Raw genomic sequence first — 13,348 nt, 5'->3', positions numbered from 1 at the left:
TGTGTGAGTATGTGTGCGTGTGTATTCTCCTTTTTTTTTTTTTTTTTTTTTGAGACAGTGTCTCTGTTGCCCTGGCTCACTGTAGCCCAACCTCCCAGGCTCCCACCTCAGCCTTCCACGTAGCTGGGGCCACAAGCGTGCACCACCATGCCCGACTAATGTTTTAAATTTCTTAAAGAGATGGGATCTCACTATGTTGCCCAGGCTGTTCTTGACCTCCTGGGCTCTGGTGATCCTCCTGCCGTGGCCTCCCAAAGTGCTGGGATTACAGGCATGAGACACCGCATTGCACCGTGAGCTCTCTCTCTTGCAGTTCCCACCCCACCTTCCAAATCCAGCTCAGTCCTGCTCCTCTGGGAGGGCTTCCCAGCCACTCTCGTCCCCTTGCTTTCTTTCTCGTCTGAACTTCCACATGGTTCAGACCAAATGGTTCTGAACTTCCACATGGTTCAGATGTCATGGTTCACGCCAAACCCACTTAATGGTAGATACTTATAACCCAAATAACTGCTTGGGTTCATATCCTGACTCTACCACTTGCTAGCTTTGTGACTTTGGCTAAGTCCCTGAACCAATCTGTGCTGTGCAAACTGAAAATTAAATAAGTTACTGGAGCGGTGCCTGGCCCAGAGGTCAGCACTGTCTTCTGTCATCATCTGCTGAGCACTGTGTGCCCAGAGACTCACATTTTACAACCATCCTACCATCCTGGCACTGTCCTCACGCTAGCAGCCACTCAGCCAGCCAAGTTGAAGAGCTGGCTTTGAGTTCCATCACTGAATCCAAATCCCATGTTACCGCCACTCCCTTGCCCTGTATCTTGGTTCTGAGTGGGCAGGTCTTGTGTCCCAAGTAGACTTCCCAAGGGCCCTTTCTGTTGCCTCCTCTCACTGGCCAGGGCACACCATAGGTGCCTGTTACACATTTGCATGCTGAGTGAGATTGAACATGGCTATTGTGAAGACGGAGTGTGGATTGATTTATTTGAAAAGGCTCTAATACAGTACATTGCTTTGTTTTCTGCATCTGCAAAGAGAGAAACTGTCTTTGTCCCCCCTCCCCCACCCCATGCCAGGCACAGAGAAGCAGACTCCTCCGTTCTCTGGCCTCCTTTGAGGAGGTTTTAGGGAGGTGAAGGGAAGGGGTCAGATCACCGGGAGCTTGGCTTCTAAAGGTGCTTGACAGGCTCAGGAGGAGCCGTTTCTCTCCGGCTATGAGCAGAAAGCATTCGATTGACTTGTTTTCTCAGTTGTTGATCTCTGCTTCTTTGTAATCAACAAGAGACACTGCCACGCTGGGAGGCAGAAGCACTGTCTTCACACATCGGAAGGCCATCAGGTGGAAAAGGAGCTTGGCTCTGGCAGTCCCAGGAGGAGACCAGATTGGGGCAGGAAGGCCTTGCTAGAATCAGAACTGCCGGAAGAGGGAAGAGCCTTCAGCTAGTTAAGACCCATGCCTCGGGCCCTGGCATTGTTCTGGTGTCACTCCCACGTCCAGCTGTCTGCTGGCCCCTCCTGGGGCTCAACCTTCCAAAGCTGAATGCATTGGCTCAACCTCCCTCAGCACTCCCCTCCTCCTGGCAGCCAGGCTTCATCTCGAATATTCCCATCACAGGGGCTCAGGGCACCTCGGGAGTCGTACCTCGGGGGTCCCCATCCCTCACTCCATATCCAGTCCACAACCGAACACAGCCCTTCTACCACCTACATTTTCCAGCATCGTTTCCTTCATCTCAGTCCCCCACCACCAACCTCATCTCCCCTGCCTGGGGCTTTGCCACAGCCTCCTCACAGCCTCCTTGCTTCCTTCTGTCCCCTGCCCAGTAACCAGAGTACTCCACCATAATGGTGATCTGACATTGCTCCCCTGCTTAAAACCTGCCTTGGGCATTCCACCCACCACCTCAGCCTGGTTCGATCACGGGAGGTGGGGGGAGATACAGAAAGATGCTCCCACCGCAGCTGAGGTCCACTGACCTCAGGGTGAAGTCCAAGCTCCTTCATTCAGGATGCCGTTTTCCCAGCCCGCCACCTGCAATCTGTGCGTGCATATTTTTTGTTTGCTTTGTTTTTTTGAGATGGAGTCTCATTCTCACCCAGGCTGGAGTGCAGTGACATAATCTCGGCTCACTGCAACCTCCGCCTCCACCTCCAGGCTCTGACTATCCTCCCACCTCAGTCTCCCAAGTGGCTGGGACCACAGGCACGCATCACCACCCTGGCTAATTTTTTTTGTATTTTTGGTAGAGATGGGGTTTTGCCATGTTGCCCAGGCTGGCCTCTGACTCCTGAGCTCAGGCGAGCCACCCGCCTCTGCTTCCCAAAGTGCTGGGATTTTAGGGGTGAGCTGTGCATATAAATAGAAACACACATAACATGCCTTTGGAGGCTCCTGGAGCTGGCCCCTGCCCCTTCCCTCTGCCCATTCCCACTTTCAGCCTGTCCTGCCACCTGAGGCTCTCTGAACCTCTGTGCTGGCTCAGCCTCCAGCTCGATTCACATGGGTGCCTCCACCTGGAACTCCCTCCTGTCTTCTCCTGGGTAAGAGCTGTTGGTCCGCGAAGCCTCCATGTGGCTGTTCCCCTCCAGGAAGTTGTGTCCACCTGCACATTCACTCCACCCCAGAACCTGGGGCGACACTTCTCAGTACTCCTGGGGTCTCCTCTGGCTATTTCCTGTTTGTGACACTACCCACCCCCTCAAAGACCCTGAGGTCCTCAGGTGGGGGCGTGTTGCACTTGCTGCTGCATTCTCAGAGCCAGCACAGCTCCTGAGCCCTAAAAGCCCCTCATTTCTCCCCTCTATCCCACTGTGCACAGGAAGGCGGACTCCAGAACCGTCCTGTCCCTGCTTCACCACCAAGGATAGGGAAAGTAGGTGGCTTAGCGATGGCGCGGCTTCTGGGCTGGCCCCTAGGTGGCACTGGCCCCCTGCATGGGATTCACCATGGCAGGGCGGGAGAGGCTGACGCTGGGGGCATGAAACCTCAGGGATCTGAGAACAGAGTATTGCTTTAACACTAACGCAGTTATATTGGAGAGTGGAAATGTGGAATACAGGCCAATTTAAAGATAACATAGAAGGCTTAGAAGAAACATGCTTGTGGCCAAATCTTTGGTTACACTCAGGACTCCAGGTTCCTTCTCCTCAGCTGGGAGGGCTGGAGCAAAAGTTTGAGATGCTCTCCATTCCCATAGTTCAACACCCTCAAGGGACAGATGGGGAAACTGAGACACTGTACAGCACTGGGGCTGCCATTTTGCCTTCATCTTAACAACTTGCCTAGTAAGCTGTTTTTCCATGAACGTGTCTGTGAGCACCACACCATCTGGGTAGCCCCATGGAGAGGCCTTCCTGTCCCTCTAAGTCTGCCTTCAAGACTGCCTGCTCCAGGGAGCCTTGGCTGACACTCCCACCTAGAGCGGTCTTTCCTTCCTCCAACTCCCCTGATACTTCCGTGATCCCCCTTTTTCCATGGCCGTTGTCACTTTTTGCTCTGAGGACATATCTTCTCTCTCCAACAGAAGTGATGATTCCAAGGGAGAAGAAATATGTGTTTCCACCCACCCCATAACTATGTGTCGAAGGGATGTGTTTGTATCTGTTGTCAAGGTGGCACCCAAGTATGCACCACTGGCCTGAGGGCAGGAACCCGGGTTTCTAATCCTGTCACTACCCAGATGGCTGTGTGACCTTAGGCAAATCACTTGGTGTCTCTGTGCTTTGGTTTCCTTCTTTTAGAAAATAGATAGTGATACTCAGTCAGACAGAAGGGACCACGGTAAAGATCCGCTGATGGGCTCTGCGGGAGCAAAGACAGGGAAAAGGGAAATGAGGTCGCCAGAAACTGACAGGCCACACAGGAGGTGTGAACATTGCCTGATGGGACATTAGGGAAAAGTGACTAGACTCCCCTTATTAAACACAAAACAAAGAAAAAGTGAGGAGTGCCAAATGAAAATACAGATACAGTAAGTGCGGAAGTCTCGTGGGGGCGCCTGGAGGCCAGGCGGCTCCCGTCACTCAGCCCACTCTCGGCCTTGGCGCTACTGGCATTCAGAACTGCGTCACTCTGTGCTTTGGGAGGCTGTCCTGTATACTGTGGGGTTTTTAGCAGCATCCCTGGCCTCTACCCACTCCCTCAGTTGGGAAAACCAAAACTGTCTCCGGATGTTACCAAATGTTGCTGGGGGTAAAATCGCCCTGATTGAGACCGCTGAGTTAGGCACTAACAAGCCCGTTTTGGCACCTACTCTGAGCTATCTGACACAGGTCTGGTTTGGAAGTTAAAGTTTATACTCCAAGAATGCTAAAGAGGTTCTTGCTGCTAAGTAAGAAGGGTGGTGATGGACAGGGAACCTCAGAGGCCCCAGGAAGCCCTTGGTTGATGGTGGGACCCTGGGTCTGATCGGAGAACCCAGTTGTGTAAACCAGACTCAATACCAGTCTCCCACAAAACCTCTCTACTGTCCTGGCCCCTGTGGTCTTCACACCCACACTCTAATGGGGCTGAGCTAGAACCACACCCAGGGGTGAGTGGAAGCCCTCAGGACCCAGCCCTGACTCCCTGGAAGCACACCTTACCTGGTAACTGGTTTTTCCTGCAGGTGGTAAACCCGAAAAAGAAAATGAAGAAAAAGAAATACGTGAATTCTGGCACAGTGAGTAGCCACCCCCTCTGTGCAGCCAGGTGTAGACATTCTGAGCCCCAAGCTAGGTCTGGTATCAGGGAGACCTGTGCGTCTGTGTGTGTGTGCACGGGCAGGGTGTGGGAATCAGACGTGGAAGAGGGATGGATGGGGTGGGGCAGATGGAGCAACAGCCAGGGGAGGGAGTTGACTTGGAGACCACACAACAGGCACTGGCTGCATCTAGCATGAGGAATCACAGAAACACCCACGGGACTTCCTGCAGGAAGGAAGAGGAAGAGAAGGCATATTTATTGGGCCCCTCCTCTGGGAAATTCCCCATGTAGGTACTTTTCACAGGTTATTGCCCTGAGAGGCAGATATTATCATCCCCTAGTCATGAAAGAGGAAACCAAGGCTGCAAGCAGGAAGGTGACTCAGCCAAGGTCACACAGCTAGAAAGTGGAGGAGCTGGGAGTCAGCATGACATCTCACTCCAGAGCTGGCAGCTGCTACAGGCACTGCCCCTGCTCAACTGTGACCTTCCGGGGATGACACACTGGTCCAGTGGCTTCTGGGGGTTGGTCTTCAGAACATTCATACGTTTATTCAACAAATATTTACTGAGTGCTACTTTGTGCCAGGCACTTGTTTTCAGATACAGCTGGAAAGAAGACAGACCCAAATCCCTGGTGCTTATACTCTAGTGGGGGGAGACAGAGAACACACACACACACACATACACACCTGTGTGTGTCAATTGATTATGCATGCTATGGGAAAAGTATAAAGGATGAAGGGACAGGCAGTGGAGGAAGTACTGAGGCTACTGGGGAAAGGGAATTCCAGCATTCCTGCCGTAGAGAATAGCATGTGCAAAGGCCCTGGGGTGGAGCTCACAGTGCATTTCTAATACGAGCCACTCTTTTTGGGGTCAGACACGCCCAAGTTCATCCTCTCCGTGTTCCTTCCTCACTCTAGAGGCTGATGGTCATTTGAGTCAGGCAGACTGCATCTCCAGACCTAGAAGGGGTCTTCAGGAGCTCTGGGGTTCCCTTGAAGAACCTCATTTTCTCTGTCTGTCAAGTGGGACTAATAAATCATTCTTACCTTGCCCCTGCACAGGGTGGCTGTGACAGACACATGGGAGATACAGGCTTGTGAAATTACTCTGTTCATTCAAAGGGAACTGAACACCACCTTTTTTGATTTGATTGTAACTGCTTAGCACATTGGGGCTTGGGGTCAAATTTCCTTTGTGCAAGGCTGTGGTGTTTCTTAGTGGGGATGCTGTCAGCATTTGGAAGGAAAATTCTTCACCTCGCAGGATGTTTCGCACCCCTGGCCGCTGCCCATAGCTACCAGTAGAGCCCCCAGTCATTATGAGAACCCACCAAACTCTCCCACATCTTCCCAAATTCCTCTAGGGAAGGTAGCACCTTCCCCAGCTGGGAATAAGAAGATTAAAAAACCGCTAATCTCATCCAGCCTTCTTACATTAGAGATGAGGAAACTATGACCTAAAGAGGGCATGCAATTTGTCTCAGGTCACACAGTGAGTTAGAGACACAGTGGGTCTAGGCCCAAGTCTCTTGACTTTTCTTCAACATTTCCTCATCTTCACCACTAAAAAATCACCCAGGATGCAAGAAAGCTTGTTAAAATACAGATGTCCAGGCCAGTTCCCTGGGATTTTACTTTAGGAGGCCCAGGAATCCGTGTTTAGCCCTTTTTTTTTTCCTTTTGAGATGGAGTTTCCCTCTTGTTGTCCAGGCTGGCGTGCAATGGCGCAAACTCGGCTCCCTGCAACCTCCACCTCCCAGGTTCAATCGATTCTCCTGCCTCAGTCTCCCTAGTAGCTGGGATTACAGGCGGATGCCACAACACCAAGCTAATTTTTGTATTTTTAGTAGAGACGGGGTTTCACCATGTTGGTCAAGACTGGTTTCAAACTCTGGGCCTCAGGTGATCCGCCCATCTGGGCCTCCCAAAGTGCTGGGATTACAGGCATGAGCCACTGCGCCCAGCCTGTTTAGTGCTTTTCATAACTTTCTTACCTTGTGCAGAATCCCCTGGGGATCTTGTTGAAACGCCGGCAATCTGCATTTCTGATGCTGGTGCTGCTAGTCTATGGACACTATACCCTGAGTAGGGGAAAGTCTGCTTCCACCCTGCAAGTCCCTGGGTGAATCATATGGTCAGGGCAGTTAGGGCATTGCTTCATCCTGGGGGTGAGAATGGGAGTGGTCAACTTGGCTGCAGATTAGACTTACTTGAAAAGCTAACAAAAGATCTCTGAAACTTTCATGTAGCCCCAGAAACTCTGCTATTATGGGTCTGGGCTGCAGGATGATCTAAGAGCTCCCCAGGGCATCAGTCAGGGTTGAAGCCACGCCATGGTCCACACCTAATGAGTCTGAGCTGCCACACTTGGAAGGGAGCCCATGGTTCATCCGGTGCCTAACACCTTAACCACAGTAGGTGGGGGTCTTACTGCCAAGTAAGGGTGGTGGTCTCACCTGGCCCTCCTAGTGAGCCTATAAAAATGGCTGAATCTGCGGGAATCAGGGGCTCCCAAACTACTAGAGAGGAGTTGTTTTCTTACACAGGTAAAAGGTCAGGTCCTCTGCCCTAATTGCCTCATTTAATTGCTTTAGGATGTCAGGCTTTCATTTGTCTCCTTGATTCTAAATTGTTATGATAATGAGCTGCCAGGTACCTGCCTGTCTTGGCAAAGCCAATGCTAACATTGCCAGGGTAAAGGTGAAAAGGCTCTGCTTGGGGGAGGGTGCCTGGAGTGGTCAGTTACCTCTGGGGAAAGGACGGACTGTTTATGAGGGAGGGTCTTGGGTCTGAGAGGGATGAGGTGGGACCGGTAAGATTTAAGATAAACAAAAAGGGGCACATTTCAGGACCAATAGCTCGAGGCGTGAAGCTTGTAGGCACTGGGAGGTTGTTAGGCCTGTGTTGGGGGGGCCCCTTGCCCTCCACACCCCACCCTAGGGCCCTGGGGCTGGAGAGTCACTGCCCACTTAGAGCAAACTAATGCCCTTGGCTTGGAGCCCTGCTTCACTGACAGAGATGGGGCCTTTCCATTAAGGTTAAGAGTGTGCAGGCTCTGAAGTCGGACACACCCTGGTTTCAGATCTCTCTGCCCTGGCAGTGTCCTTGGGCACATTGCGTCACCTTTTTGAGTTTCAGTTCCCTTGGCTATAAAATGGGGATAAGAATAGTACTTCGTGGGGTGGTGTGGGCAGAGCATGCAATCATGCCTGCGAAACTGCACGTGCCGAGGGTTCTGTCAAGTCAGCTGAAATCGTAACCCGTCTCCGCCGGCCCCACACTCCCCACTGACCAAGCTCCCTTTTGTTTTCAAGGTCACCCTGCTTTCCTTTGCTGTGGAGTCAGAATGCACCTTCCTTGACTACATCAAAGGAGGGTGAGAAGAGATACAGCCAATTTCGTGGGCCTTGGGGAGAGGGCAAGGGCCCCATACATCAACAGGACCAGCTCTGGCCCTACCCTGGCTTCTTTGAAGCCCTGGTTGAAGGCTGTGGTGCTGGGCTCTGAGCAAACCCTGGTGTCTGGGCTGAGACAAGTCACCCAGAGCCCTGCACATCCCCAGATCCCAAGCAGCTTGAAGGGAACTCCTGAGCCACAGAGGCTGGCCCGGGTCATGTTGGGTCTCCATGCAGACACAGGACCTGGAGCTGGTGGGGACTCCCTGGCAGAGAACCAAGGGTTTGGGGAGGTGGAAAGAACCCTGGAATAGGAGTCAGGAGGCCCAGGCTCTAGACCTCTCTTGGCCATTAATTTGCTGGATTCCTTGGGGCAAGTCCATTTCCCTCTCTGGGAATCCGTTTCCTCCTCTGTACACAAAGAGAATGGAGCAGGTAAGTGTTAAGGTTACCTCTAGCTCGGAGCTTCTGACACCTCTGATCTGTCTGGTTGGGGGAGGGGGCAGTGATTAACCTGCTCACTGTTGTCAGGGCCCTATAAGGGCGGCAGGATTGGGAATAAGCCAGGGGTTGGTTCTGGAGCCAGCAGATGGTCAAACATGAGTTTAAGGAGCAGAAGGAACCAGCGGGGACAGTGTCTAGGCCCAGACAGATAGGGGAGCCAGGAGGCCCAGCCAGCAGCTCATGGAAAGAGCCTGACTGTAAGGGTAGAGCCTGCCCAGCGTGCTCCCTGTCAGGATAGGTGCCAGGTTAGGCCATAGGCAGCCAAGAGCCCTCAGGTGAGTGACTGCACCTGTCTGGAAACGAGACAGGCAGGAGCAGCTGCCAAAGGCTCATCCCAGCCAAGCGTGCCCTCGGCTGCCTGGTTCTCTAGGGCAGAGGGAGAAGCTGGGGCCTGGGAAGCCACACTCACTTTCCCATGACACCACTCCCTGCTGCCTTGAAATTTCAGTCTCAAGGCCGCGAGCTCTCCTCCTGCCCACTGAGCACACGCCCTGCCTCCAGTCACCCAGGGGCTCCTCTGCCCCTAGCTGCCCCTCCTCTGAGCTGACGCCAGACCCCGCCCTTGTGCTCTTCCCCCATCAAAACTGCTTCTCTCTCGGTCCCATTAAGCAGCCACCCCTTACAGTCCATAGCACCTGGTAACTCTCCTGACTTACTGCCTGGAGTCCTCTGGATGCCCTGCCCCCAGCCAGCAGAAGACTGGAAAGAGGGTGGGGAGACTGTCTGTGGCCAGCAGTCATCCTGTTTATTTTTATTTTTTTGAGACAGAGTCTTACTGTGTCACCCAGGCTGGAGTGCAGTGGTGCAATCTCAGCTCACTGCAACCTCCGCCTCCCAGGTTCAAGCAATTCTCCTGCCTCAGCCTACCAAGTAGAGTAGCTGGGGCTACAGGCAGGCGCCACCATGCCTGGCTAATTTTTGTGTTTTTGGTAGAGATGGGGTTTCACCATGTTGTCCAGGCTGGTCTCGAACTCCTGACCTCAGCTGATCTGCCTGCCTCGGCCTCCCAAAGTGCTGGGATTATAGGCGTGAGCCACCGCGCCCAGCCCATCCTGTTTATTTTTCTGATTTGCTTAGTGCCTCCAACTTACAGAACACAGTGGCAGGATCAGGACAGTTATCCCCATTTTACAGAATGTGCCTGAAGCCACACGCCTAGATGGCAGCAGGGTTCCTTCCCTCATAACATGCTGCATTTCACTCTATAGTAATGAATCACTCTAGCCTGCCTGACTTGCTGTTAGCAGGTGGGAGGGAATAAAATGGAGACCGATGAATTAAAGGGCTAGGTGCTGTGAAGTTTCATCCAAAAGGAGCCCTCAGAGGCTGAACAAAGCTGCCAAAGCTGGTGCTGCTTGTATTGGGCAGGTTACAGCCCCAGAGCCAGCCCTCTCTTTAAACTCTCCAGGAGGCTGGTCGTGGTGGCTCATGCCTGTAATCCCAGCATTTTGGGAGGCCAAGGCGGGCAGATCATGAGGTCAAGAGATGGAGACCATCCTGGCCAACATGGAGAAACCCCGTCTCTACTAAAAATAGAAAAATTAGCTGGGAGTGATGGCGCATGCCTGTAGTCCCAGCTGCTTGGGAGGCTGAAGCAGGAGAATCACTTGCACCCGAGGCAGAGGTTGCAGTGAGCCAAGATCGCAACACTGCATTCCAGTCTGGTGACGGAGACTCTGTTTCAGAAAAACAAACAAACAAAAAACAAATCTCTGGAGAGCCTGAGGCAGCTGGCTCGAGGGACTGAAAGCCTGGCATACATACCCAGGCAGAAGCTGATGTCTAGGGACCCTCTCCTCCCTGGCCTCCCTCATCTGCCCACCTGGACCCAAGAGGAAGGGTATTAGTACCTTGGCCCCACTGTCAAGAGGAGGAGCTGATTGCTCAGCAGCCTGTGTTGTACCCTTAAGCAGAAGAGACTGGCTGCTGCGAGTAATTTTCCCACAAGAGTATCTGCTTCCCAGTTGCTTCCCTTCCTGAGGCTTTTTAGAACCCAGAGCAGGGGAGGACTAGTTAGAGTAAGGCCTGCCTTTCCCCTCACCCTGTATTTGGAAGAGCCAATCCAACAGTGCCCCTTGGGTATAGTCCGGCAGGCCAGAATCATCTTCCCAAGAGTGGCCCTGGGAGCAGGACTTTGACCCTCCAAATGTCTCCCTACTTCTAACAAAGACATGCGTTCTATATTCCACACTGAAAGATGACAGTGAACAGGAGATGAATATGGTAGATAAACTGCTGTAACACATAATTCCCTAAACTCAAGCCTTAATACAAATAAAGGTCTGTTTTCATCTATGGGTTGACAGGGTTGGGTGGGGAGATGATCCACACAATCATTCAGGGACCCAGGCTCTTGCTAGCTTGTGGCTCCTTCTAACCTACTGCCTAGAGTCCTCTGGATGCTCTGCCCCCAGCCAGCAGAAGAGGAAAAGAAGATGGGGATGACTGTCTGTGGCCAACAAACCTTGGCTTGGGTCTGCTGCTAACCATGTCCTTGACATTTTCCTTGGGGCGAGCGTTTCATAAGCAGCAGCTCAGCTGTGAACAGGTGGTTTCTGATAGGGACCTACTGCTAAATGCAAGTGAGATGAGGCCTGGCTGATCTTACATCATGCACAGCCCCAACTGAGAATTACTAGAACAGAGTTTTCCTGAGTGTGCTTCCAGCCTCCTGTCCTCAGAATCCCTGGATGAAGGCAATGGACTTTTGTTCAAGAAGCAGATTCTGGGCACCACTCCAGACCAACTCAATTGGCATTTCTGGGGTGGAGCCTGCAATCTTCTTAAGCAAGCACCTGTGGTGATTCTATGCTCACTGTTGTGTGAGAACTGTAAGATTAGACTTTATCAGGGACTCATGTCTGTCAGCTTTGTTCTGTCTGGACCTGACACAGAACCTAGAACAAGCCCTCAGAGAATCTCAACCCTGAATCTGAATCCTCAAAACCTTTTTATTATAGAAAATTTCAAACACGTGCAAATGTGGAGAAAAGGTATAATCAAACCCCCAAGTACCCTTCACCCCACTTCAGCCATGACCACGTCATAGCCAGCCTTGTTTTATGCACTCTCCCCTTCATCCAGTCATTTACTGTTCTTTGTTATTTTAGTGGGTTGTTTTTTTTTAAGGTCTCACTATATTGTTCAGGGTGGCCTTGAACTCCTAGGCTCAATGGATACTCCCACCTCAGCCTCCCAATATCCAATTTGAAGCAAATCCCAGCCATCATATTTTATCCCCAAATGCTTTAGCATGTCTCTCTAAAACATACGGGCTATCTCTTTTAAAACATGACTGCAATACCATAGCCACACCTAAAAAATGGACAGTTCCTTAATACAAAATATCTAGTGAGTGTCCACATCTCCCCAATTATCTTATAAAGTTTTAAAATTGGTTTGTTTGAATTAGAAATCCAGGCAAGAGCCATATGCTGTGATTGGTGGGTTGGTCTCTTAATTCTCTTTTCATCTATTCATTCCCCCAACCACCTGAATGGCTTGCTTACAGATTCCTGTACACCACCACCAAGAGAGTCTAATATTTAGCCAGATATGATGGCTCACACCTATAGTCCCAGCACTTTGGGAGGCTGAGGCAGGAGGATTGCTTTTGCCCAGGAGTTCAAGACCAGACTGGCCAACATAATGAGACCTCATCTCTACAAAAAGAAAAAAAAAAAGCTAGCCAGGTGGGTGGCGTGTGCCTGTGGTCCCAGCTACTCAGGAGGCTGAGGTGGGAAGACTGCTTGAGCCCAGGAGGTTGAGGCTGAAATGAGCTGTGATCACGACATTGTGTTTCAGCCTGGGTGACAGAGTGAGACCACTTTTCAAAAAAAAAAAAAAGAGACTCTAAGATTCAGGAGAGCTAGATGGAGCCTGAGAGGCCCAGAATGTTCCCAGGAGATAGGGCTGTTGCTGACTCTGATAGGGCATCTACAGAGTTTCCCAAAGACTGGATTTTGCTGGCTGCATCTCCTGTGGTGTCATTTAATGTGTTCCTCTGTCCCTTGTATTTCATGTAAACCCACTAGATAGCTCTGGAACCTCAATCAGAATCAGGTTCAATTTTTTGGTAAGACAACTTCATGGGTGGTATTTTATTCTTTCTTTAGGAGATGCATAATGTCAATTTGAGTCTCTCTTTTGTCAAATGAATTTTCATTCTGAATCTCACTTTGAGCCAGCAATCCAATGAGAACCAATCTCACCTGGGCCCAGAGGTAGGGTTTGTGGAGGAAATGAGTGATCACAGCCACATGCCCACACAGAACACAATCATCTTCAAAGAGCTTTCCTACTGCCTAACTCTTCTGATGCTCATTAATTCTTTTAGAGGGGTATAGCTAGCATTACTGTCCCAGCTCTCCAGAACTGGAAAGAGATGAGTGACTTTACCAAGGCTACATATCTGGCGAGCAGTGGGGCCAGGGTGGCAGCCAGACTCCAGCACTGTCCCCCGTCCCACAGCCCTGCCTCCCTCCAGGTGACTCCCCTGCTGTTCTCCCTCTTCTAGGACCCAGATCAACTTCACTGTGGCCATTGATTTCACCGCTTCCAATGGTGAGTTGGGGGATGGGCAGAGGAACAGGGTGGGAGGAGAAAGCTTTTAAGGGTTGTGGTGTCTGGCCCTGGCTGGGAGCCATGATCCTCATACTCTCTGGCCTCTTCCTCACCAGAGGAGGTATCTAGGTTTGGAGGACGAAAGATACAACCAAGATGGCAGAGGTAATCCCACATTGGACCACTGACATACATC

General features: G+C 51.4%; 1 protein-coding gene across 9 annotated transcripts in view; it reads left to right on the top strand.

Moving 5' to 3' along the window:
- The window catches only part of CPNE5 (copine 5), a 100,930-nt gene that overhangs the window by 80,013 nt on the left and 7,569 nt on the right, over positions 1 to 13,348 (top strand). For 8 of the 9 annotated variants that reach the window (XM_035295489.3, XM_054253933.2, XM_035295488.3 and 5 more), the window contains 3 exons: positions 4,607 to 4,660; positions 8,005 to 8,066; positions 13,106 to 13,152. In XM_035295489.3, the coding sequence (XP_035151380.1) occupies positions 4,607 to 4,660; positions 8,005 to 8,066; positions 13,106 to 13,152 (163 nt within the window). Of the gene's footprint in view, positions 1 to 4,606; positions 4,661 to 8,004; positions 8,067 to 12,100; positions 12,237 to 13,105; positions 13,153 to 13,348 lie in introns of those variants that run through there. The other variant, XM_078369076.1, reaches the window with a different exon arrangement.

The sequence above is a fragment of the Callithrix jacchus genome, chromosome 4 (genome assembly GCF_049354715.1).
Source record: "Callithrix jacchus isolate 240 chromosome 4, calJac240_pri, whole genome shotgun sequence".
Lineage (NCBI taxonomy): Eukaryota > Metazoa > Chordata > Mammalia > Primates > Cebidae > Callithrix > Callithrix jacchus.
This window is presented reverse-complemented; position numbering and strand designations above follow the sequence as displayed.